At 39.0% G+C, this 23,246-nt stretch overlaps 1 protein-coding gene across 2 annotated transcripts in view; it reads left to right on the plus strand.

Moving 5' to 3' along the window:
• APOOL (apolipoprotein O like) overlaps nt 1-23,246 on the plus strand; it is a 91,366-nt gene that overhangs the window by 38,340 nt on the left and 29,780 nt on the right. The window contains exons 2-5 of one of the 2 annotated variants that reach the window (XM_062183296.1): nt 40-144; nt 13,205-13,324; nt 17,256-17,310; nt 19,779-19,877. In XM_062183296.1, coding sequence (XP_062039280.1) covers nt 40-144; nt 13,205-13,324; nt 17,256-17,310; nt 19,779-19,877 — 379 coding nt within the window. Of the gene's footprint in view, nt 1-24; nt 145-13,204; nt 13,325-17,255; nt 17,311-19,778; nt 19,878-23,246 lie in introns of those variants that run through there. The other variant, XM_062183297.1, reaches the window with a different exon arrangement.

The following is a 23,246-nucleotide window of genomic DNA, read 5'->3' on the forward strand; positions in this document are numbered from 1 at the left end:
TTTTCAACTAAAACAGTCTTTTTGATGTGTCTTTCTCAGATGGGAAAACTGACAGCTACTCCTGTAGGTCTGATATATGCATTCATAAATGTCCGTGCAATCAAAGAGGAGGAATCACCAAAGCATTTAGTGAGACCAGAGCAGGTAAGTTGCCTACAAAAGTTTGTGAACTTTGCATAATATAAAGATGATACAAAAGCTATGTGTTTTTTTAAGGTACCTGTGTTCATCAAAAATATTTTTGAAATCTTTTTTCCAATTTTATTTACTTGAAAGGCAGAGTGACAAGGAAAGACAGTGAGACAGAGAGAAAAAGGGAGGGAGGGAGGGAGGGAGGGAAGGGGAGAGAGAGAGAGAGAGAGAGAGAGAGAGAGAGAGAGAGAGAGATGATCCATCCTCTGATTCACTTTCCAAATGCCTGCATGACCAATGCTAGACCAGGCTGAAGCCAGAAGCCAGGAACTCCATTCAGCGCTCCACGTGGGTGATAGGAGTCCAAGCACTTGGGCCATCATTGTGCTGCCTCCCAGGTTTATTAGCAAGAAGGTGAATAGAAGATGAGACTCAGTCCCAGGTACTTCAATGTGGGATGCGAGTGTTCTGTGCAGTGACTTAACTCCATGTGCCACAGTGCCTACCTTGTCTTTGAGATTTTTGTTAGGTCCATTTTATAAGTTGAAAGATAGTTATGAGGTATCTCAAAATACACATTGTATTTAACACAAACATCTAAAAATCATTTTTTAAAAAAATATTTATTTGCAGGGCAGAGTGACAGGGAGGGAGAGACAGATCTTCCATCTACTGGTTCACTTCCCACATGACTGCAGTGGTTGGAGGCCTGGAAGTCCATCTGGGTCTCCCATGTGGGTGGCAGGGGCCCAAGTACTTGGACCATCATCTGCTGCTTTCCCAGGCATATTAGCAGGTAACTGGACTCAAAGAAAAGCAGCCAGGATATAAACCAGCATCCATATGGGATGCTGGCATTGCAGGCTGCAGCTTAACCCAATGTGCCATAATGCCAGTCCCTCAAACATCTAAAATTCTAAATTATCAAAATCAATAAATAGCATAGGGTCTGAGATTATATAAGCCATCTGTTGTTGAGTGAAATAAGCAGACACAGAAAGACAAGTACCTCATGTTCTCCCTTGTATGTGGGAGGAAAAATGAAGAAAAAAAAAAAAACCCAGAAAACAAAAGCAAGCAAAAGCCTATGTGTATCAATATTGCTGCAAATATAGTTTTGTCAAACTTAGTTGTATATCTTTGTCAAACCATGGTTAAAAATGATACACTACGGGGGCCGGCACTATGGCATAGTGGGTAAAGCCACCGCCTGCAGTGCCAGCATCCCATATGGGCACTGGTTTGAGACCTGGCTGCTCCACTTCCTATCCAGCTCTCTGCTATGGCCTGGGGAATCAGTGGAAGATGGCCCAAGTCCTTGGGCCCATGCACCCACATGGGAGACCAGGAAGAAGCTCCTGGCTCCTGGCTTCGGACTGGCACAGCTCCGGCCCTTGTGGCCATTTGGGGAGTGAACCAGCAGATGGAAGATACCTCTCCCTCTCCCTCTCCCTCTCCCTCTCCCTCTCCCTCTCCCTCCCACTCCCCCTCCCCCTCCCCCTCCCCTCCCCCTCTCCCTCCCTCCCTCTCTCTCTCTCTCTCTGCCTCTCCTCTCTCTGTGCAACTCTGACTTTCAAATAAATAAATTTTTAAAAAATGATATACTACTATAGTTTTAATGATCTGTGATTGTTTTAAAACATATAGGATTGAAATTGTCTTCTTTTCATTTGTTGATAGCTGTTTATAGCCCTTTCCCATGTTCCCACTGAACTAGGGTCTTTTGACTTTTTACCTGTTGAACTCTATTCAGTGGACCATTAAGCCTTTGGCTATAATGTAAATTAAAAATAATTTATTTCAAAAACTAAGATAGGAGGGAGGGACTATCATTATATTCTTAGAATTTTATAAGCTACACTGAGTTTGTTCTCTTTATCAGTAGCACATTAGCATGAAAAAAGTAAAAAATGAATAAATAAATAAAGGAAAGTATTGTTTTAAAATTTTTATAAAGGTACACCCTCATTACACAACCTCAGTTTAAGAAAATCATTAGGATCTTAGATTTGGGAATAACCATAGATGTTTTCCAAATCATCCTCCTGTGTGGTACTGTAACTCTTTCTACAGTTGGCACAGTTAATGGCCATTTGTCTTCCACATGTATAAAACATTGAGTAAAGGAACCTAAGGAGCCTATTTCATTTCTCATTTGACATAAGGTCTGTTCTTACAGCAAACAGTAATTTGTCTCATAATAACTTCTACGCATTGGTGCTGTACCTATTGCATTGGTGCCATACATAAAGATTCTCATCTCTTTTTCCAAAGAAACAACCCTTCAGATGTCAGTCATACTTTCAGTAATTTTGCCTCCTGGATAAGCATATTAGTTTCTTTAGCCAGTTCTCATATGTCATAATTTGGAGTTCCTTCATTATCATGATCATTATCTACCACACATTCAAGATGGTTACCATTTTCTTCAGTTGTAAGTATTTTGACTGCTGTATGATAGAGTCAGACTCTGACTTATTTTGTCTTAGATATTTCTTTTTTTTTAATTAAACTTTTATTTAATGAATATAAATTTCCAAAGTACAGCTTATGGGTTACAATGGCTTCCCCCTCCCAAAACTTCCCTCCCACCCACAACCCTCCCCTTTCCCGCTCCCTCTCCCCTTCCAATCACATCATGATTCATTTTCAATTCTCTTTATATACAAAAGATCAGTTTAGTATATATTAGGTAACGATTTCAACAGTTTGCCCCCATATAGCAACACAAAGTGAAAAAAAATACTGTTGGAGTACTAGTTATAGCATTAAATAAGAGTGTACAGCACATTAAAGACAGAGATCCTACATAATATTTTTTTAAATTAATTTTCTATGCCATTTCCAATTTAACACCAGGTTGTTTTTTTTTTTCATTTCCAATTATCTTTATATACAGAAGATTGATTCAGTATATAATTAGTAAAGATCTCATTAGTTTGTACCCACGCAGAAACACAAAGTGTAAAAATACTGTTTCAGTACTAGTTATAGCATCACTGCACATTAGACAACACATTAAGGACAGTTCCCACATGGGATGTAAGTACACAGTGACTCCTGTTGCTGACTTAACAATTTGACACTCCTGTTCATGGCGTCAGTAATCTCCCTAGGCTCTAGTCATGAGTTGCCAGGGCTATGGAAGCCTTTAGAGTTCGCTGACTTTGATCTTATTCCGCTAGGGTCATAGTCAAAGTGGAAGTTCTCTCCTCCCTTCAGAGAAAGGTACCTCCTTCTTTGATGGCCCCGTTCTTTCCACTGGGATCTCACTCACAGAGATCTTTCATTTAGGTCTTCTGCTTTTTTTCTTTTCCATGGTATCTTGGCTTTCCATGCCTAAAATACTCTCATGGGCTCTTGAGCCAGATCTGAATGCCTTAAGGGCTGATTCTGAGGCCAGAGTGTTGTTTAGGACGTCTGCCATTCTATGAGTCTGCTGTGTATCCCACTTCCCATGTTGGATCTTTCTCTCCCTTTTTGATTTTATCAGTTAGTATTAGCAGACACTTGTCTTGTTTGTGTGATCCCTTTGATTCTTAGACCTATCCGAGCCATCGAATGTGAACTGAAATTGATCACTTGGACTCCATAGAATACTATACAGCAGTAAGGAACAATGAAACCCAGTCATTTGCAACAAGATGGAGCAATCTGGAAAACATCATGCTGAGTGAATTAAGCCAGTCCCAAAGAGACAAATATCATTTGTTTTCCCTGATCGGCGACAACTGAACACCAAAGGGGAAACCTGTTCATGTGAAATGGACACTATAAGAAACAATGACCTGATCAGCTCTTGTCCTGACTTTAGATGTACAATGTAATACTTTATCCTTTTTAGTATTTGTTGTTGTTGTTGTTGTTGTGGTTCTAGTACTAGTGGTTGAACTCTGTAATTAACACACAATTATTCTTAGGTGTTTAAATTTTAACTGAAAAGTGGTCCCTGTTAAATTTCAGAGTGGAAAAAGAGAGGGAGGAGATGTACAATTTGGGACATGCACAATCAGACTTGCCCCAAATGATGGAGTTAGAAATGTGCCAGGGGATTCCAATACAATCCCATCAAGGTGGCATGTACCAATGCCATCTCACTTGTCTTAGATATTTCTATTTATGGTGCCTAACATCATATTAGTTTTGATATTTTCTTTTGAGTACATACAATCAAACATACTTATAACCAGCCTTAGAATGTGACATGGTGAACTTGTGGTTCTTTAAAATTCATTAAAACCTCTTAAAAAACACTTGAACTTTTTGGACTCAGTTGCAATATTTTATTTTTTTAAAAAAAATATTTATTTATTTGAAAGTCAGAGTTGCAGAGAGAGAGAGAGGTCTTCAATCCACTGGTTCACTCCCCAATTGGCCGCAGTGGCTGCAGCTGTGCCGAACCAGTCATGAGCCAGGAGCCTCTTCCAGGTCTCCTGCACAGGTGCAGTGCCCAAGCACTTGGACCATGTTCCATTGCTTTCCCAGACCATCATCAGGGAGCTGGATAGGAAGTAGAGCTGCTGGGACTTGAACTAGTGCCCAGTTGGGTGCCAGCACTGCAGGCAAATACCTAACCCACTACATCCCAGTGCCCACAGCATCGGCTCCTAAAATTGCTCACTGTTTTACCCCCAAATTCAACTTCTTTCTTTCCTTCCTTCCTTCCTTCCTTCTTCCTTTCTTCTTCCTTTCTTCTTCCTTTCTTTCATAAGTACAACTTTAGGAACATAGTTATTCTTTCCACCATATATACCTGCTCTCCCACCCACACTCTCACCCCTCCCCCTCCCTCTCCCCTTCCCAGTTCCAGCCTCTGTTAACATTCATTTTCATTAACTTTTTACACAGAGGACCAACTCTATACTAAGTGAAGATTTCAACAATTTACACACACACACACACACACATACACACACACACAAAACACAAAACCATTTAAGAACAAGTTTTACAATTAACTCTCATAATACAACACATTAAGGACAGAGGTCCTGCATGGGGAGTTAGTGCACAGTGACTCCTGCTATTAATTTAACAATCAACACTCTTATGTGTGACATCAGTGACCACCAGAGGCTCTTGACATGAGCTGCCTAGGCTAAGGAAGCCTTTTGAATCCACAAACTCTGTCAGTATTTATCAAGGCCATAAGCAAAGTGGAAGTTCTCTCCTCCCTTTAGAGAAAAGTACACCTTCTTTGATGGCCACTTCTTTCCACTGGGGTCTCATTCAGAGAGTTCCTTCATGTGGAACATTTTTTGCCACAGTGTTTTGGTTTCCCATGCCTGGAATGTTCTCATGGGCTTTAAGCCAGATCAGGATGCCTTAAGGGTTGATTTTGAGGTCAGACTACAACTTCAAGTGATTATCTTTCTGTAATTCTGCTGTGTGGACTGCTTCCCATGTTGGAACATTTTCTCCTTTTTAATTCTATTATTATTACCAGACACTTGATCCTATATATATGATCACCTTAACACTTAATCCTATCTATATGTTCACTTTAACATGTAATATGATCACTTTAATACTTATGAAGGCATTTTTACCACCCAGCTTAATGGGATTTGGGGTCCCATGGCAAGTTTTTAAACTGTACCATTGGAAATAAAACTGTAGGAATGTATGAAGAACTATACAGCTTTGCAGTTACAAATGTTATCCTCCCTCTTTTATTCCCACTCTTATTTTTTACTGAGATCCATCCTTAATTGACTATACAGATATGATTAACTCTGTGTTAAGAGTTCAACAAATATTATGGAAAAAAATGTTTCTCAACAGTCAATACAAGGGTCAATCAAGTCATCCCGTCTTGATGTGTCAATTTCACTTCTACATATTTTGTTTTAGGTACTCTATTAGATATTCTCACAGATCAAGGAGAACATATGGTAACTGTCCCTTTGGGATGGACTTATTTCACTAAGTGTGATGTTTTCCAGATTTATCCATTTTGTTGCAAATGACTATATTTCATTTTTTACCACTGTGTAGTACTCCATAGTGTACATTATCCCATAATTTCTTTATCCAGTCTTCGGTTGAGGGGCATTCAGGTTGGTTCCATGTCTTAGCTATTGTGAATTGAGCTGCAATAAATATGGAGGTGCAGATAGCTCTTTTATTTACTGATTTCATTTCCCTTGGATAAATTCCCAGGAGTGGGATGGCTGGGTCATATGGTAGGTTAAAATTCAAATCTCTGAGGTATCTCTATACTGTCTCCATAGTGCCTTTACTAGTTTGCATTCCCACTAACGGTGGATTAGAGTACCTTTTCCCCAACATCCTCGCCAGCATTTGTATTTGTTGATTTCTGTATGAAAGCCAGTCTAACTGGGATGAGATGAAACTTCATTGTGGTTTTGATTTGCATTTCCCTGACGACTAGTGATCCTGAACATTTTTTCATGTGTCTGTTGGCCATTTGGATTTCCTATTGAAAAATGTCTATTAAAGCCCTTTGCCCATTTCTTAACTGGGTTGTTTGTTTTGTTGTTGTGGAGTTTCTTGATCTCTTTTTATATTCTGGTTATTAATTCTTTATTAATTGCATAGTTTGCAAGTAATTTCTCCCATTCTGTTGGTTACCTCTTCTCAATTTGATGTAATCCCATTTGTTAACTTGGGCTTTGACTGCCTGTGCCTCTGGGGTCTCTTCCAAGAACTCTTTGTGCCAATCTTTTGCAGGGTTTCCCCAGTGTTCTATAGTAATTTGATGGTGTCAGATAATAGATTTAGATTTTTTTTTTGACAGGCAGAGTGGACAGTGAGAGAGAGACAGAAAGGTCTTCCTTTTGCCGTTGGTTCACCCTCCAATGGCCGCCGTGGTAGCGCGCTGCGGCCGGCGCACCGCACTGATCCGATGGCAGGAGCCAGGTGCTTCTCCTGGTCTCCCATGGGGTGCAGGGCCCAAGGACTTGGGCCATCCTCCACTGCACTCCCTGGCCACAGCAGAGAGCTGGCCTGGAAGAGGGGCAACCGGGACAGGATCGGTGCCCCAACCGGGACTAGAACCTGGTGTGCCGGCGCCGCAAGGCAGAGGATTAGCCTAGTGAGCCGCGGCGCCGGCAATAGATTTAGATTTTTAATCCATGTTGAGTGAATTTTTGTGAAAGGTGTAAGTTGGGGGTCTTGCTTCATACTTCTGCATGTGGAAATCCAGATTTCCCAGCATCATTTCTTAAAGAGACTGTCCTTGCTCCAGGGATTGGTTTTAGCTCCTTGGTCAATTATAAGTTGATTTTAGATGTTTGGATTGATTTCTGGCATTTCTTGTTCCATTGGCTTATCCATTTGTTTTGTACCAGTACCAGGTTTTCTTGATTATAACTGCCTTGTTGTATGTCTTGAAATCTGGTATTGTGATGCCTTTGGCTTTGTTTTTGTTGTATAAGATTGCTTTAGCTATTCGAGTTTTTCTGTGTTTCCATATGAGTTTCAGCAACATTTTTTCTATAGCTGAGAAGATTGTCTTTTGTATTCTGATTGGTATCACATTGAATCTGTAAATTGCTTTCAGAAGAATGGATATTTTGATATTCTTTTAATCCATGAACATGGAAGATTTTTTCTTTTTTTTGGTATCTTCTAATTCTTTCTTTAGTGTTTTGTAATTCTCATCGTTGAGATCTTTGACATTCTTGGTTAAATTTATTCCAAGATATTTGATTTTTTTTGTAGCTATTGTGAATGGGATTGATCTTAAAAGTTCATTCTCAGCCATGGCATTGTCTGTGTATACAAAGGCTGTTGGTTTCTGTGTATTGATTTCATGTCCTGCTACTTTACCCAACTCTTCTGTGAGATCTAGTAGTCTCTTGCTGGGATCTTTTGGATCCCCTACATATAGCCATGTCATCTGCAAATAGGGATAGTTTGATTTCCTCCTTCCCAATTTGTATTCCTTTGATTTCTTTGTCTTTGCCTAATGGCTCTGGCTAAAACTTCCAGGACTGTATTGATTAGCAGTGGTGACAGTGAGCATTCTTTTCTGGTACCGAATTTCAGTGGGAATGCTTCTACCTTATCCCCCATTCAAGGATTTTGGCCATGGGTTTGTCCTAAATTGCCTTGATTGGGTTGAGCAATGTTCCTTCTATACCCAATTTGCTTAGAGTTTTCATCATGAAGGGATACTGTATTTTATCAAATGCGTCCTCTGCATCTATTGAGATAATCATACGGTTTTTGTTCTTCAGTTTATTAATGTGATATATTATATTGATTGATTTGCAAATGTTAAGCCATCCCTGCATACCAGGGATAAATCCCACTTGGTCTGTGTGGATGATCTTTTTGATGTGTTATTGGATTTGATTGGCTCAATTTAGGTAGGTTTTATGTGTCCAGGAATCTCTCCATTTCTTCTGGGTTTCCCAGTTTGTTGGAATGCAACTCTTTTTAATAATTTCTGATGATTCTTTTTATTTCTGTGGTGTCTGTTGTTACATTTCATTTTTCATCTCTAATTTTATTGATTTGGGTCTTCTCTCCTTTTTTTGGTTAATTGGATCAATGATCTGTCAATTTTCTTTATTTTTTCAAAAAACCAACTCTTCGTTTTGCTGATCATTTATATTTTTTGATTCAGTTTTGTTGATTTCTTCTCTATTTTTAATTATTTCTTTTCTCCTGTTGGTTTTGGCTCTGGTTCTCAGTTCTTTTTTTAGATCCTCGAGATGCATTGATAGCTCATTTATTTTGTGCCTTTCCAGTTTCTTGATGTAGGCATCAATTGCTGTAAACTTTCCTAACACTGCTTTTGCTGTATCCCGTAAGTTTTTGTAGGTTGTATTGGTGTCTTCATGTTTCCAGAAATTTTTTGATTTCTCTTTTGAACTCTTCTACGATCAACTGTTCATTCAGGAGCATGTTGTTCCGTCTTGGTGTGCTTGCATATGTTCTATAGATCCCTGTGTTGCTGATTTCCAGCTTCATTCCATTGTGGTATGAGAAAATTCATGGTATTCTTTTTTTGTTGTTGTTTAATTTGTTGAGGTGTGCTTTATGGCCTAGAATGTGGTCAATCCTAGAGAAAGTTCCATGCACCGGAGACAAGAATGTATATTCTGCAACTGTAGGATGAAAAGTTCTGTAGATATCTGTTAGGTCCATTTGGTCAATAGTGTCCATTAACTCTGTTTTATCCTTGCTGGTTTTCTGTCTGGTTGATCTGTCCATTGCTGAAAGTGGGGTATTTAAGTCGACCATTACTATTTTATTTGAGTCTGTGTCTCCTTTAGATCCATTAATATTTCTTTTAAATAGCCAGGTGCCCTGTAATTAGGTGCATGTACGTTTATAATAGTGACATCTTCCTGTTGAATTGATCCCTTAATCATTACATAGTCTTTGTCTCTTTTAATAGTTTTTGTGTTAAAGTCTATTTTGTCTGATATTAGGATGGCTACACCAGCTCTTCTTTGGTTTCTGTTGGCATGGAATATCTTTATCCATCATTTCACCTTCAGTCTGTGTGCATCTTTGTTGGAAAGATGTGTTTTTTGTAAGCAACAAATATATGGGGTTTGTTTTTTAATCCATTCAGCAAGTCTGTGTCTTTTATCTGGAGAGTTAAGGCCATTTACATTCAAGGTGACTATTAGTAAGTAATGACTTTGCCCTGCCATTTTTCCTTAAAAATTCTTATTGTTTACCTTGAATTCCCTTTGTATTTTACTGGGAGATTTTCTTCCTTTCTTTCGTAGTGATGACCATATTTCCGTGTTTCTGTGTGCCACAAATCCTTAAGCATCTTTACAGGGCCAGGCTGGTGGTGACAAATTATTTCTGTTTGTTATGGAAGGTCATCATCATCACCATCATTCATAAATGAGAGCTTTGCAGGGTATAGTATTCAGGGTTGACAGTTTTTATCTCTTAAGACAAGGACAATATCTCTCCATTTTCTCCTAGCCTGTAGGATTTCTGATGAGACATCCTCTGTGAGTCTAATTGGAGAGCCTCTGAAAATAATCTGATGTTTCTCTTGTGCACATTCTAGAATCTTTTCTTTATGATTTACTGTGGTGAGGTTGATTACAATGTGTCATGGTAAATATCTTTCCTGGTCATATTTACTAGGGTTTCTTTGTGCTTCCTGTACTTGGATGTCCCTTTCTTTCTCCAAATTAGGAATATTTTCTGTTATTATTTCAGTGAAAAGGCCTTCTAAACTTTTATCTCGTTCCATATCTTCAGAAACTCCTAGAACCTGTATGGTGGGTCATTTGATAGTATCCTGTAGATTTCCAACAGTGTTTTTTAGTTTTTTAATTTCCTCTTCTTGTTTTTGGTCTGATTTTATAATTTCCTGTGCTTTGTCTTCTAATTTGGATAGTCTGTCTTCTGCTTCACTGATTCTGTTGTTAAGGCTTTCTGCTGCATTTTTTATTTGTTCTATTGAATTCATCATTTCATTTTGATTTCCCTTTAAATCTCAATTTCGTGGGAGAAATTTTCTTTCATTTCCTGTATGAATTTCAGTACTTTGTGCATGTGCTTCTCATTACTTATATATAATCTTACAATCAATTCTTTGAATTCCATTTCTGGCATTTCTTCAATCTCGTCTCCTTACAATATAGTATTAAAGTATTGTATTCTTTTGGGGGCATCGTGTTGTCTTCCTTATTCTTGTTTCTTGAATTGGTGAGTTTGTTATTTGGCATTTGTGGAGATATTTGTTGGTTTCTTTCTTTCTTTCTTTCTTTCTTTCTTTCTTTCTTTCTTTTGCTGTGGTGACTTTTATCTTTGTACATGTAGAGGGTGTGGCCAGGGAGCTCTGTTCAGTTCTCCAGAATAAAGGGTGTGTCTAAGTTGACACACTGAGGTTTGGCGTGGTAAAATCTCCTTTTTTGTTTTAATTAGGGGGGAGGTTTATTCCTCTCCTCAAAGGAGGCCAATGCCTGAGCTCCTCTCCTCAAAGGAGACCAATGCCTGAGCACTAGTCCCAGTGGGTATAATATTTGTCCGCTCTGCCACAAGGACCACACAAAGGATCTGTGCAGTCCTCAGTGTAAGCTCGGATTCCTCAGCAATGTCTCTCACCAGGTACCCAGGGAGCCCTGAGCCTTTGGAGTCTCCCACAGTGACTGCCCAAAGTCCCAGCCACACCATGAGCCCTCCTACACAGCCTCAATTTTTTCACATTCTCAGCACACAAGCCTTCCATAGTCACAAGCACCCAGCCCCCTTTTAGTTAGTCTCCCCTCCAGAGTCAGGAGTCTCTAATCTGCTGGTTGCTGGGCACAGACGCGAGCTGGCTCAGCTGTTATGTATGTCCAAAATGTTTCCCACTCTGTCAGCTTGTTACAGTACGCAGTTGCAAGGTGATCACACAGAGAGAAACATGCCCCTCCTTTTTTTTTCTCCTCTAGTTCGGCAGGTACACTATCCTACACGGGGCTCCAAGCCAGGTTCCCTCTAGGCTCTTCCTGCAGCCTTATCGCCTCTGGCTTGGGCTATTGCAATATGGTCTCATCTCACTCTCCAGTGCTGGTGTGGAAGCTCTTGGCTGCTGGGGTCCTGAGTTATGGGCATCCACACCCTCCACATAGGTCCACTATGTCCCTCTAATTTGCGTAGTTTCTTCTGCCGTGTCCTCCCTAACACTTCCCTGAGAATACACTCTATTTTTTTTCAACTACCTTCTCCTAGACTAGAGCATTAAGCTCCCTCCCTATTCCGCCATCATGGAAGCCCCCAAAATTGCTTTCTTTTAAAAAATATTTAGGAGAGAGAGAGAAAGTAAGAGCGCATTCACACTACCACCTACTGGTTTATTCCTCAAATGCCTACCATAACTGGGGCTGTGCCAGGATGTAGCCAGGAGCTTAGTCACGGTCTCTCCCTTGAGTAGCAGGGACCAAAATGCTTGAGCCAGTAACTGGTGCTTCCCAAGGTGTACAGTGCCCCGGCCCACGGGGTAATCAACTAGGACACGAGGAGGGCAGACCTGAATGGAGAGACAAACCAGACACGAGAAGGGAGACCAAGACAGTATTCTGATCAAGGTCTCACTTTATTGGAGAAGGAGGCAGCTTATATAATACAAGGCAAGGATTGTAACAGTCGAGGGTAAGCAGGTGTCATCTCACAACATAGTTCAAAGGAATAATTTCACAGGAATCAGTATCAATTTGAGAAAGGGAGTTACAGCGAGGTCTCACAGCTAGCAGACATGCTTATCAAGGTACAAGAAAGAGAGCACTGAAGCCAGATGGCCAGGCGCTAACCATATCAGTGAGCTGTACAAATGGACTTTTCTAGTGACTCCTCCTTACAGGAACACAGTTGAAGGTTAGTCTAAACAAAGGCCTACACAGGGAACCCAGCACAGTGGCTCCCAACAGTACAGTTAGCAGAAAGCTGGAATTGAGAGTGGCACAGCTGGGACTTCCAGGCATTCTTATATAGGATGTGGGAATCTAAAATGTCTTAACTGCTATTCCAAATGCCTGCCCTTGATTTTTCATTTTTTTAAAGGAAAAGTTTTTCTGGTTAAAATGTTGATACTCTTTTATATTTATATTTGCTTTTAATTATTGAGTAGAATGAAAATTCTGTTATTTAGTATATGATCAATAATAATGATGAGGATGATGAATAACCATGTAGCTGCCACCCAATGTAAATGAAAAACAAAACAAAATCCCTTGGGGACAGTGTTGTAGTGTAGCTGATAAAGCCAACACTTATGATGTCTACGTCCATTTGGGTGCTAGTTTGTGTCCTGGCTGCTATATTTCTGATCCAGCTTTCTGCTGATGATCAATGGGACATGGCCCATGTGCTTGGGCCCCTGCAACCCACGTGGGAGACCCAAGTGAAGCTCCAGGCTCCTAGCTTCAGCCTTCCCTAGCATTGGTCATTGAAGTCTTCTGTGGAGTGAACCAGCAAATGGAAGAGCTTTCTCTCTGTGTTTGTCTCTCCTTCTGGCTCTGTAACTCTGCCTTTAAAAATAAATAATTAAAAAAAAATAAAATCTCTTATCTTCTCACCCCATTCCATTTAGAAATAACCACTACCCTGACTTTTATTAGTCTCATTTTTTTTTTGCTCCTAGCTCCCCATATATGCTGCACCACCTCTCCGATCCAAATACATTGACGAGCAGCCTGGTCATTTACAAATGGGCTTTGCATCCATTCGTAAGAGAGTTGGTCGTTATGTTGGCTGGTGCAAGGTAAGTCAATTCTGTGTCAGGTTTCTGATGAATTGTTCATTAATCATAACTTAATTGTACCTGTTAATGTGTGAAAATGACCACAAAAGTTAGTGGCTTAAAATAACAACTATTATGTCTCATGATTTTGTGGGTCAGGAGTTTGCTCAGAGTTCAGAGAAGCAATTCTTCTGTTGCATGTAATGTTAATAGAGGTCATTCAGTGCTGTTTATCTGGCAAACGGGCTGATCTAGAAACTCCAAGGCAGTTCATTCACATCTCTGGCACCTTGTCAAGGGGGCTGGAAGGCTGTGCTCAGCTGAGATTGTCGACTGGAGCACCTACACATTGTCTCTCAAGCAGGTTGGCTAAAGGTAGTTCGATAACTTGTATGGACAGTTTAGGGCTCCTAAATATAGTGTTACAAGCAGTGGGCAGAATTTCCCAAGCTTCTTACCTATCTTCAGATGTCCAATAAATTCACCTCTACAACATTCTTTTGTTAAATCAAGTCACTATGGCTAACCCCAACCAAGTTTTAAAAAGAGGGGGATTGGATTTCATTTTTCAGTAAGAGTAATAGCAAAGAATTTGTAGCCATATTTAAACTTTTATACCATTCCTGTATAGATTAAAGTAGTTCAGCAAGAATTTTTATCATCTAACATGTACAAAATATTGCTTCTCTTTTACATGAAGTTCAGAAATTAATTCTGAATTGTTCCTTATTTGGCAGAGCAAAATGTTACTTACTTGTTGTGTTTAGTTCTTGAGACCATTCTGACTACAGTCAGCTACTGGGTAAAGTAAAAATCACCTCATTTTAATGCTTAGCCTTCAAGTAATAGTAGTAGTAGTAGTAGTAGAATAATGGAATAAACTGATACAACACTGATGTTTCATTATCATTACCTAAGCAGATATGTTAGCATCAACATCTCCATTGCCAGAATTATAATGATAATGTTGCTACCAGTGTTTTCATCATACTGACATATTAACCATATAACTTTTCCTCAAATACAACCTATACAACCTATCTGCTTGTGGATTCTTGTGGGTTTTTTTTTTCTTTAGTTTTTAATCCATTTGTTTTAGAAAGAAAATTCTAATGAGCTTATGAAAAATAATATATCATTAAGTTAAATATCAAATCAATGAATTGTGGTCATTCCAGATGATATTTCGAACATATGATGAATATGTGGTGTTATTTTTGGAAATTTGTACTTGTCATATGCTTCTAATGGTACTGCTTGTACTAGACACTTCTGATAGTTCAATCTCTGAAGGAAATATCTTAAGTAATTATGGTCTGAATCATGCCCCTCAGGCTACATGCCAATAGCTAGATGACTCAGACTCTAGTCTCCTGAGGCCTAATTTTCCATAGAGTTCTCAAATTTGTCTTCAGTGAGGAAATTGTTCCCGAGATATCTTTAAATTGCTGGTGTAACTATCACACAATTTAATACTAGAAGAACATTTTATTCTGTTAATATGCTGAAACAGGTTTCATCTTCAATATAAACAACTTTCCCCTTCTGATTTTCCCCTAAAAACGTAACTTATTCTCTGAAAATTATGTCTTTGTCTACATTCTACATTAAACCTAGAATCATGTAGGGCACTTTCGATTCATACTTCAACTCAAAAAGTCTTTTGGAATTTAGGTAGCAGTGACCTCCAGTGGTAAAAATGAATTCCTAAATACAGCTGCTAAGAAAAAGTTTCCCAAAGTGGTAGCTTTTTTCTTAATTGTTAAATGATTCCCAACCAACTTGTCAATAGGTATTTTAACTTAGAAGGTGAAATTATCATCTAGAGACAGTCTGTAAGAGAAGTGGCTCAGTGGTAATGGGGATCTGTGTTGATTTGTACAGCTGTAAACTAGGATGAATGGATTGTTCCTGTGTATCTCATACCACCATTAAACTACCTAAGACAGAATTACTAGAACAAGATGTCTCAATAGCAGTAACTTATTTCCTTTCTACCTATACAATTTTTATTTTTCCTGCTTTGAAATTCTCTTTTGTTCTCATTTTTATCCCATTGTTTCATAGCAGCTAGTTTAAACAAAGACTATATGTTTAGATTGTCTTTTCTGCTTCCTTCAGTAGAGTACAGTATGACTGTGGGTGAATCATTTTGTGATTTCATTTTTCTTCTGATACAAGTGAAATAATGTTTATCCTTCAATAAGTATTTATAATAATCTTTTTTGCATTAAAATATTTTTAAAGCTTTTTTTTAACTTTTATTTAATGAATATAAATTTCCAGTGTACAGCTTATGGATTACAATGGCTTCCCCCTCCCATAACTTCCCTCCCACCCGCAACCCTCCCCTCTCCCGCTCCCTCTCCCCTTCCATTTGCATCAAGATTCATTTTCAATTCTCTTTATATACAGAAGATCAATTTAGTATAAAGATTTCAACAGTTTGCACCCACATAGAAACACAAAGTGAAACATACTGTTTGAGTACTAGTTATAGCATTAAATCAAAATGGACAGCACATTAAGGAGAGAGATCCCACATGAGGAGCAAGTGCACAGTGGCTCCTGTTGTTGACCCAACAAATTGACACTCTAGTTTATGGCGCCAGTAACCATCCTAGGCTGTCGTCATGAGTTGCCAAGGCTATGGAAGCCTTCCAAGTTTACCGACTCTGATCATATTTAGACAAGGTCATAAAAGACAGAGTGAGGATAGTAACCAATGATCCTAAGAGTGGCATTTACCAGGTTTGAACAATTATACAGCATTAAGTGGGGAAGAGGACCATCAGTACACACAGGTTGGGAGTAGAGCCATTGGTGGTAGAGTAGAGGTTATGATTACAAAGGAATGAGGCCCAAGTGCACTAGACAGGGCCTAGAACAAAGGACAGAGTCATTATTAGAGGAGCTAAGAAAGGTGCTGTCTAAGCTACAAGTAATTTTTCTGATTGAGAGGCAAATAGAACCTGATAGAAGGGGCTTGATAATAATCTGGTGGGCTTTAGGCCTTGTAAGTTAAGAGGCCCAGACCTATCTATCTCTTCACATGGGGTATATCCTAAGGGAAGTGTGAACCTCCTAGGGGAAGGCACTCTGTTGACTTTCATTACTTGGCTGGGCTGGGAGGAGAGCTGGCCAGGTAAAGGCAGGTGGCATCTCTAACAAGAAATTTACAGTTCTGCCTGCAATGTTGCTGACCCTACTTGACCATCCCCTCAGCTGCAGTGGTCCCTTTGGAAGTTGTGCTGAGTGAAGGGCTTTTCAGCTTAGAGCCAATAAGATCTGTGGCTCTGACCTGGGCATTTTTAAAGCTTTAATACCTCCAGTGGGGTGAGGTAATCTTGACTTAAAGAAAATTTATGTTCCTTTTTAAAGGCAAGATGAACACTAGTCTGTTTAGGATGATTTCTATCCTGTGATGAATGCGAATTTATATTTTTTTTCTCATTCTAATGCACAGTAAAATAAAAAAGTGAGGAGTTGGAGCTCTTTTCCTTTAGGCCTTTTTGTTTTTGTTTCTGTTTTCTCCTCAAATCATTATGTTGTTGCCATTGCCTCTTTATTAATCAGATATTACTTCAATATACCTCCCTTCATGCTGTATTTAAATTCCACTCATTTTTCTAGGCTGTTATAAAAGAACATGATAAAATCTTTTCTATTTCTTCAATCTCTTTTCTTTAAGATGTTCTGATTAATTTATAGATATTACCCAGTTATAGGAGGAAAAGAGTAAACATGTTATCCATGTTAAACAGAATGAAAAACAAGAAGTGAACAAAAGTTGTTAAGCAAGTAGCAAGTATCCTCATAATGAATAAATGGGATTTATTTAGATTTGGGTGTAATGCTAAGTCAGCTTAAAGATGTAGGCTATTTTACCTAATTTTGAACCACTTCAAATATGTAGATGTCTTTTTTCCTCTTTCCTTTTTTTTTTCCTTAGGGTGTTTATGTCTTCGTGAAAAATGGGATAACAGATACAGTGCAATTTGGAAAAGGTGAGTGAATGAACATCCATAATTAGAAATGTTCTATTTGTTAAAATTTATTTATTTGTTTGAAAGGCAGAATTATAGAGAAGGGAGAAACAGGGGGAGAGAGATCTTCCATCTACTGGTTCACTCCCCAAATGGCTGTAACAGCCAGGGCTCGGCCAGGCCGAAGCCAGGAGTAGAAGCTACTTTCTTTTTTTTTTTATTTTTATTTTTTTATTTTTGACAGGCAGAGTGGACAGTGAGAGAGAGAGACAGAGAGAAAGGTCTTCCTTTGCCGTTGGTTCACCCTCCAATGGCTGCTGCGGCCGGCGTGCTGCGGCCGGCGCACCATGCTGATCCCAAGGCAGGAGCCAGATGCTTCTCCTGGTCTCCCATGGGGTGCAGGGCCCAAGGACTTGGGCCATCCTCCACTGCACTCCCGGGCCATAGCAGAGAGCTGACCTGGAAGAGGGGCAACCGGGACAGAATCCAGTGCCCCAACCGGGACTAGAACCCAGTGTGCCGGCGCCGCTAGGCGGAGGATTAGCCTGTTGAGCCACGGTGCCGGCCAGAAGCTCCTTTCATGTCTCCCACATGGATGCAGGCGTCCAAGAACTTGGGCCATCTTCCACTGCTTTTCCAGGTGTATCAGCAGGGAGCTGGACCAGGATTGGAGCAGCCAGAATGTGAACCGGCACCTGTATGGGATGCTGGTGTTACGGAAGGTGGTTTAACCCTCTGCACCACAATGCCGGCCCCCTGTTGTGTTTTTAAGTCAGAATGTTTAAATGTGAGAAATATAAACGTGGTCTGTTATCCATTATCATGCTTTTACCAACTTAGAAGATACCCTGTATTATAGTTTGTTGATAAGATATGAATATTATTGATAATACCAAAAATAGTATGTACCATTTATTTAACAGTTATTATATGCTAAGGCAGTACTATACATAATTTATCTAAATGATTTTGTCAGAATTCTGCACTGATATTATGATTATATCCATTTTACATATTAGGAAACTAAACTTTAAAAGATTAAAGTAGGTTACCAAGATCATATAGCTAGTAAATGGCAGTGCCTATATTGAAAGTTCTGTTTTAGCTACAAAATCCATATTATGTACTCACAAATCAAAAAAATTTCTCTGTTGCTGATTAGTTAGTGCTATTTGTTGTTGGAGTATATAGTGCTTTGTTATTAATTGCTAGGAAATTATATAGCAGCCACCATGGAATGTTTAAGCTGATACTGGAAAGCAATTGTATTTGAGTGTAGCTTATTAGTAGCATTTGGCAATAGGTATAGATTCCTGATAGGCTTGGCCTGTGCCAGTTGTCAAAATAAATACATATGGGGAACAGAAAGCTCAGCTAAAATTTTAAATGTCTCTATGAGGTATTTGCATTATCATTATTTAATGTATTAGGAATTAATTCAAAATTATAGCCCTCATTCATCTTGAAGAATATGATTGAATAGGTTTTTGCTGTTGAATAATCAAGTATGATAAAAAACATATTTTTGAGATAAAAAACAAATATATAAAAAGCCAAGGCGTCTGGACTGTTGCCCACTCTTCATCTGCTTTTTGTTCTAGTTCCCATCTTATTTTTTTAAAGATTTATTTATTTATTTGAAAGTCAGTTACACAGAGAGAGGAGAGGCAGAGAGAGAGAGAGAGAGAGATCGATCTTCCATCTGATGGTTCACTCCCCAGATGGCTGCAATTGCCGGAGCTGGGCCGATCTGAAGCCAGGAGCCAGGAGCTTCTTCCTGGTCTCCCATGCAGGTGCAGGGGCCCAAGGACTTGGACCATCCTCTACTGCTATCCCAGGCCATAGCAGAGAGCTGGAATGGAAGAGGAGCAGCCAGGACCCAAACCTGCTCTCATATGGGATGCCGGTGCTTCAGACCAGGGCGTTTACCCGCTTTGCCATAGTGCTGGCCCCTCCCATCTCATTTTAATCTTTGATTTTAACCCTGAGCAATGGCTGCTGTGAGGTTATTTTAGAACAGGGGCAGTCAAGTTGCTAGTGGTTGTGCGTATCCCTAAACTATTGTTCAAAGATCCTTAGTAAAGTATTTGAGTTCTTACTGAATCCTACCAGTGTTTGAACAGATAAGGGCAGATGCATGTTTATTATAGGGCTGTAATACATAGACAGTAAGAAATTTGCCTTATACTCATTCATACTGAGATGTGCCTTCTAGGATCATATATTTCTTTAAAGTGTTGTAATCATCTATATAATTAAGAAAACAAATATTATTAAATCAACTATAGAAGGACAATTTTATTTTGTAATAAGAAAATATTGTGGCTAGCTTTTTAGGTTGTGACTCATAATCATAATTTTGTATTGCACTTTTGAAGTACTGAAACCATCCACTATTAATAAATCTCTTCAACTTTTCTGCATTATACCTATACTGAATGCCCAATTGTAATCAGTCATTTATGTTAATTTTAAATTGATTTCTTGAGATGCATATGTATATGTGAAGAATCCTCCTCGAGATTTTCTTCCGAAAATTGGAGTGATTACAGCTTCAGGATTGGCAGGCGTGATTTCAGCAAGAAAAGGTAGTGTTTTAAAAGCTATATTCTCCCTTTTGATGCCATTTCTAAATTTTGCAGTCATGAAAAAAATCTCATTGTATATTATTAGTATATGTGTTCATGAAAATTATTAAATTTTTAAAGTTATTTATTTGAAAGACAGAAGGAGAGACAGAGCGAGAGTGAGAGCGAGTAAGAGAGAGCGAGCCCGCGTGCGAGAGATTGATTTGCCTGCCATTCACTAGTTCACTCCCAAATGACCACAACAGCTGTTCCTGGGTTAGGCTGAAGCCTAGTGCCTGGAAATCCATCTGGGTGGCAAGGGCTCTAGCACTTGCACCATCTGCCCTTGCTTTTCTAGGTGCGTTACAAGGGAGCTGGATCGGATTGCTGCTCATATGGGATGCCTGTGTTACAGGTGGTGGCTTAACCTGCTGTGCCACTATGCAGGCACTGAAGTTTTTTTAGATTTTCTAGTATGCTGTGTCTACTTTTATATAGGCATTATGTTTTCACTGTCGTTAATCATTAGAAAAATACAGATGAAAGTCATAGTGAGATACCATGACAGACTTAGTAGAATGTCTTAAATTAAAAAGACTGACCATACCAAAAATGGAGAGCAACTGAAACTCTCACATATTACAGGTGAGAATGTAAAATTAGGCAGCCATTCTGAAAAATAATTTGATAGTTTTTCATACAGTTAAGTACACATTGTACCATAAAACCTAGCAATTCCACTCCCTGGGGAAATGAAAAACCAGTATGCACATGTTTATGGTAGCTCTATTCATATTCACCCAAAGCTGGACTGACACATCCATATGAAGGAATACTGCTCTTGACACATGCACAATCTTGATGAATCTGAGTGAAAAAAAAAAACCCACTCTGTATATGACTGTATTTAGGTAACATTCTAGACAAAACAGCAGAACAGCCTCAGCTTTTGGAGTGAAGAGGTATAATTACAAATGGATACTATGAGATAATTTTTAGAAATGATGTAACTATTCTATATCCTGATTGCAAGTGGTAGTTGTATGATGCTATAATTATAGTCATATTTAAATGGGTAGAACTGCATGCACTTATAGTATGATAATTATAAAATAACATTTTTAAAATATATGGTTATTCTGGTTCAAAATATCATTTACCATTTTGTCTTCATAACTTTATTTAAAGAACTTAAGAGTCTCTAACTACCAAAAGTCCTTGAGAGTTTTATGTCAATCTGAATGTGTATACTGTACACTCAAACCAATTTCCTCTTCTTAGTCATGACCTCCCATATTCCAGGGGCTGTATTGAGAATTTGAGACAAAGAAGCTGATGCATTAGATAAAATTTGATTTCTTTCTTGATCTCACTGTGACCAAGTTAGTGGAAACTGACATTAGCCAGCTTGGAATGGAGTTTGTTAAAGGAGACAGTTCAGTTCAATATGCTCATTCAGCATAAGGCTTGATATTTTTGGCTTCTTTGCCTCTTTGTACCCTGTGTCTTTACCAACTTTACCCTTCTTTCTTACTATACCACTGTGTGGAGGATCCCCAAGACACTCTCTGTTTTGATGGTTAGCTTAGAAACCTCCAAGGGTTCAACAGGTAGTGATGCTCGTTGCTAATATTTATTACAGTGAATGGATACTAAGTAAAATTAGTAAAGGGAGAAGGCACATAGGACAAAGTTTAGAGGAAACCAAGTACAAGCTTTCAAGAGTCCTGTCTAGTGGAGTCACATCGAATGTGCTTAATTCTTCCAGTAATGAGTTGTGACAATGTGAGTGAGATATTGTCAATGAGGTAAGCTCATTAGAGCTGAGTGACTAACGTTTCAATGAAAGCTGATCACATAGTCTATGTGGCATGTATCAAAATTCCAGACGTCTAGAAGGAAAGCAAGGATTCAACAAAAACCACATTACAAGGGTAATGTTTTAGCAGAGTGTATATGTGTTATAGATAGTTTTTTAAAATTATTTATTTATTTATTTGAAAGTCAGAGTTACACAGAGAGAGAAGGAAAGTCAGAGAGAGAGAGAGAGAGAGAGAGAGAGAGGTCTTCCATCTGCTGGTTTACTTCCCAGATGGCCACAATTGCTAGAGCTGCGCCAATCCAAAGCCAGGAGCCAGGAGTTTTTTCTGGGTCTCCCACATGGATGTGTGGGGCCCAAGGACTTGGGCCATCTTCTACTGCTTTCCCACACCATAGCAGAGAGCTGGATTCGAAGTGGAGCAGCCAGGATTTGAACCAGCGCCCATATGGGATGCCGGCACTGCAGGTGGTGGCTTCACCCAACTGCGCCACAGTCTTGGCCCCATATGTGTTATAGGTTATAATGAATGTAGAGGCTTCAGAAAATTTGAGGAAAAAAATGCATTAAAAGATAATGTGCATTAACTTTTTGAAGACCTTCATAACATTTATTCTGTAATATGAATCATGACTAAAAAGTTTGAAAGCTGTTAGTTTCATCTGTCCCTGTTATACTATGGATAGAGATCCTGAGAAAGGAAATCACTTGCTGATTTAATAGTACAGAGTACATAGCTTGTAACTGGCTTTGTCTAGAGTCCTTCCCTAATTATTGCTAGTAAGACTGTTGAACTCAAGTTTATTTTCTTGCAGACTAGCTTTTCCTATCAATTAGAGGATAAGTACAACATGAAGAGAAAACTGCCACCTACCAAGTATAGGAGCAGCACAGTTTAGTTAAGTCAAGGGAATCTACATCAGGAGGTATTAGTACTGTAAAATCAAGAACCAAATTATACATAGTAGGATAATAGTGAGCAGCACTAGAGTAAAGTGTAACTTAGGATATGTTTTAATAAACCTAGACCCTTTCCCCATACCACAAAGAACAGTGTAAATCTGAAGGAAAGCTAAACTAGAGGTTAAACCAGCCTGCTTAACTTCCTCTGCGTGGCTCCACAGTGGAGCCTTATAAATAATTAGGCCAGACAGAGAAATATTTCTTGTTTTTACCTTGCCTAAATGGCAGTTTCCTTTTAAACGTAGGCATTGTAAAAGCTGTTCCAGATAATAAAAGTTCTTACCCCAGTTCAAAAAGCCATCATTTAATTGCTGAGGTTGTATTTTCTAATTGCTGAGGTTGTATTTACAGAGACCAGGTTACCCAGACAAGCATTTAAGATACTTTGAATATTAAGATACTTTTAAGATATTTTGAACCAACAGCCTGGTGGAACTAAGCTAGGACTGGATTTCCAACTCTCTTGGAGAGCATAGTGTTTCATGGAAGTGATAGGGGAATAATGGAAAAGCCACATAAACAGGGCTTAATACTGAGCTTCCTACCCTAAGTTAATCAGAGAAGCTGCATGTTAATAGTTTTTTTTTTAAAGATTTATTTATTTATTT

This window comes from Lepus europaeus, chromosome X, assembly GCF_033115175.1.
Source record: "Lepus europaeus isolate LE1 chromosome X, mLepTim1.pri, whole genome shotgun sequence".
NCBI classification, from domain to species: Eukaryota; Metazoa; Chordata; class Mammalia; order Lagomorpha; family Leporidae; genus Lepus; species Lepus europaeus.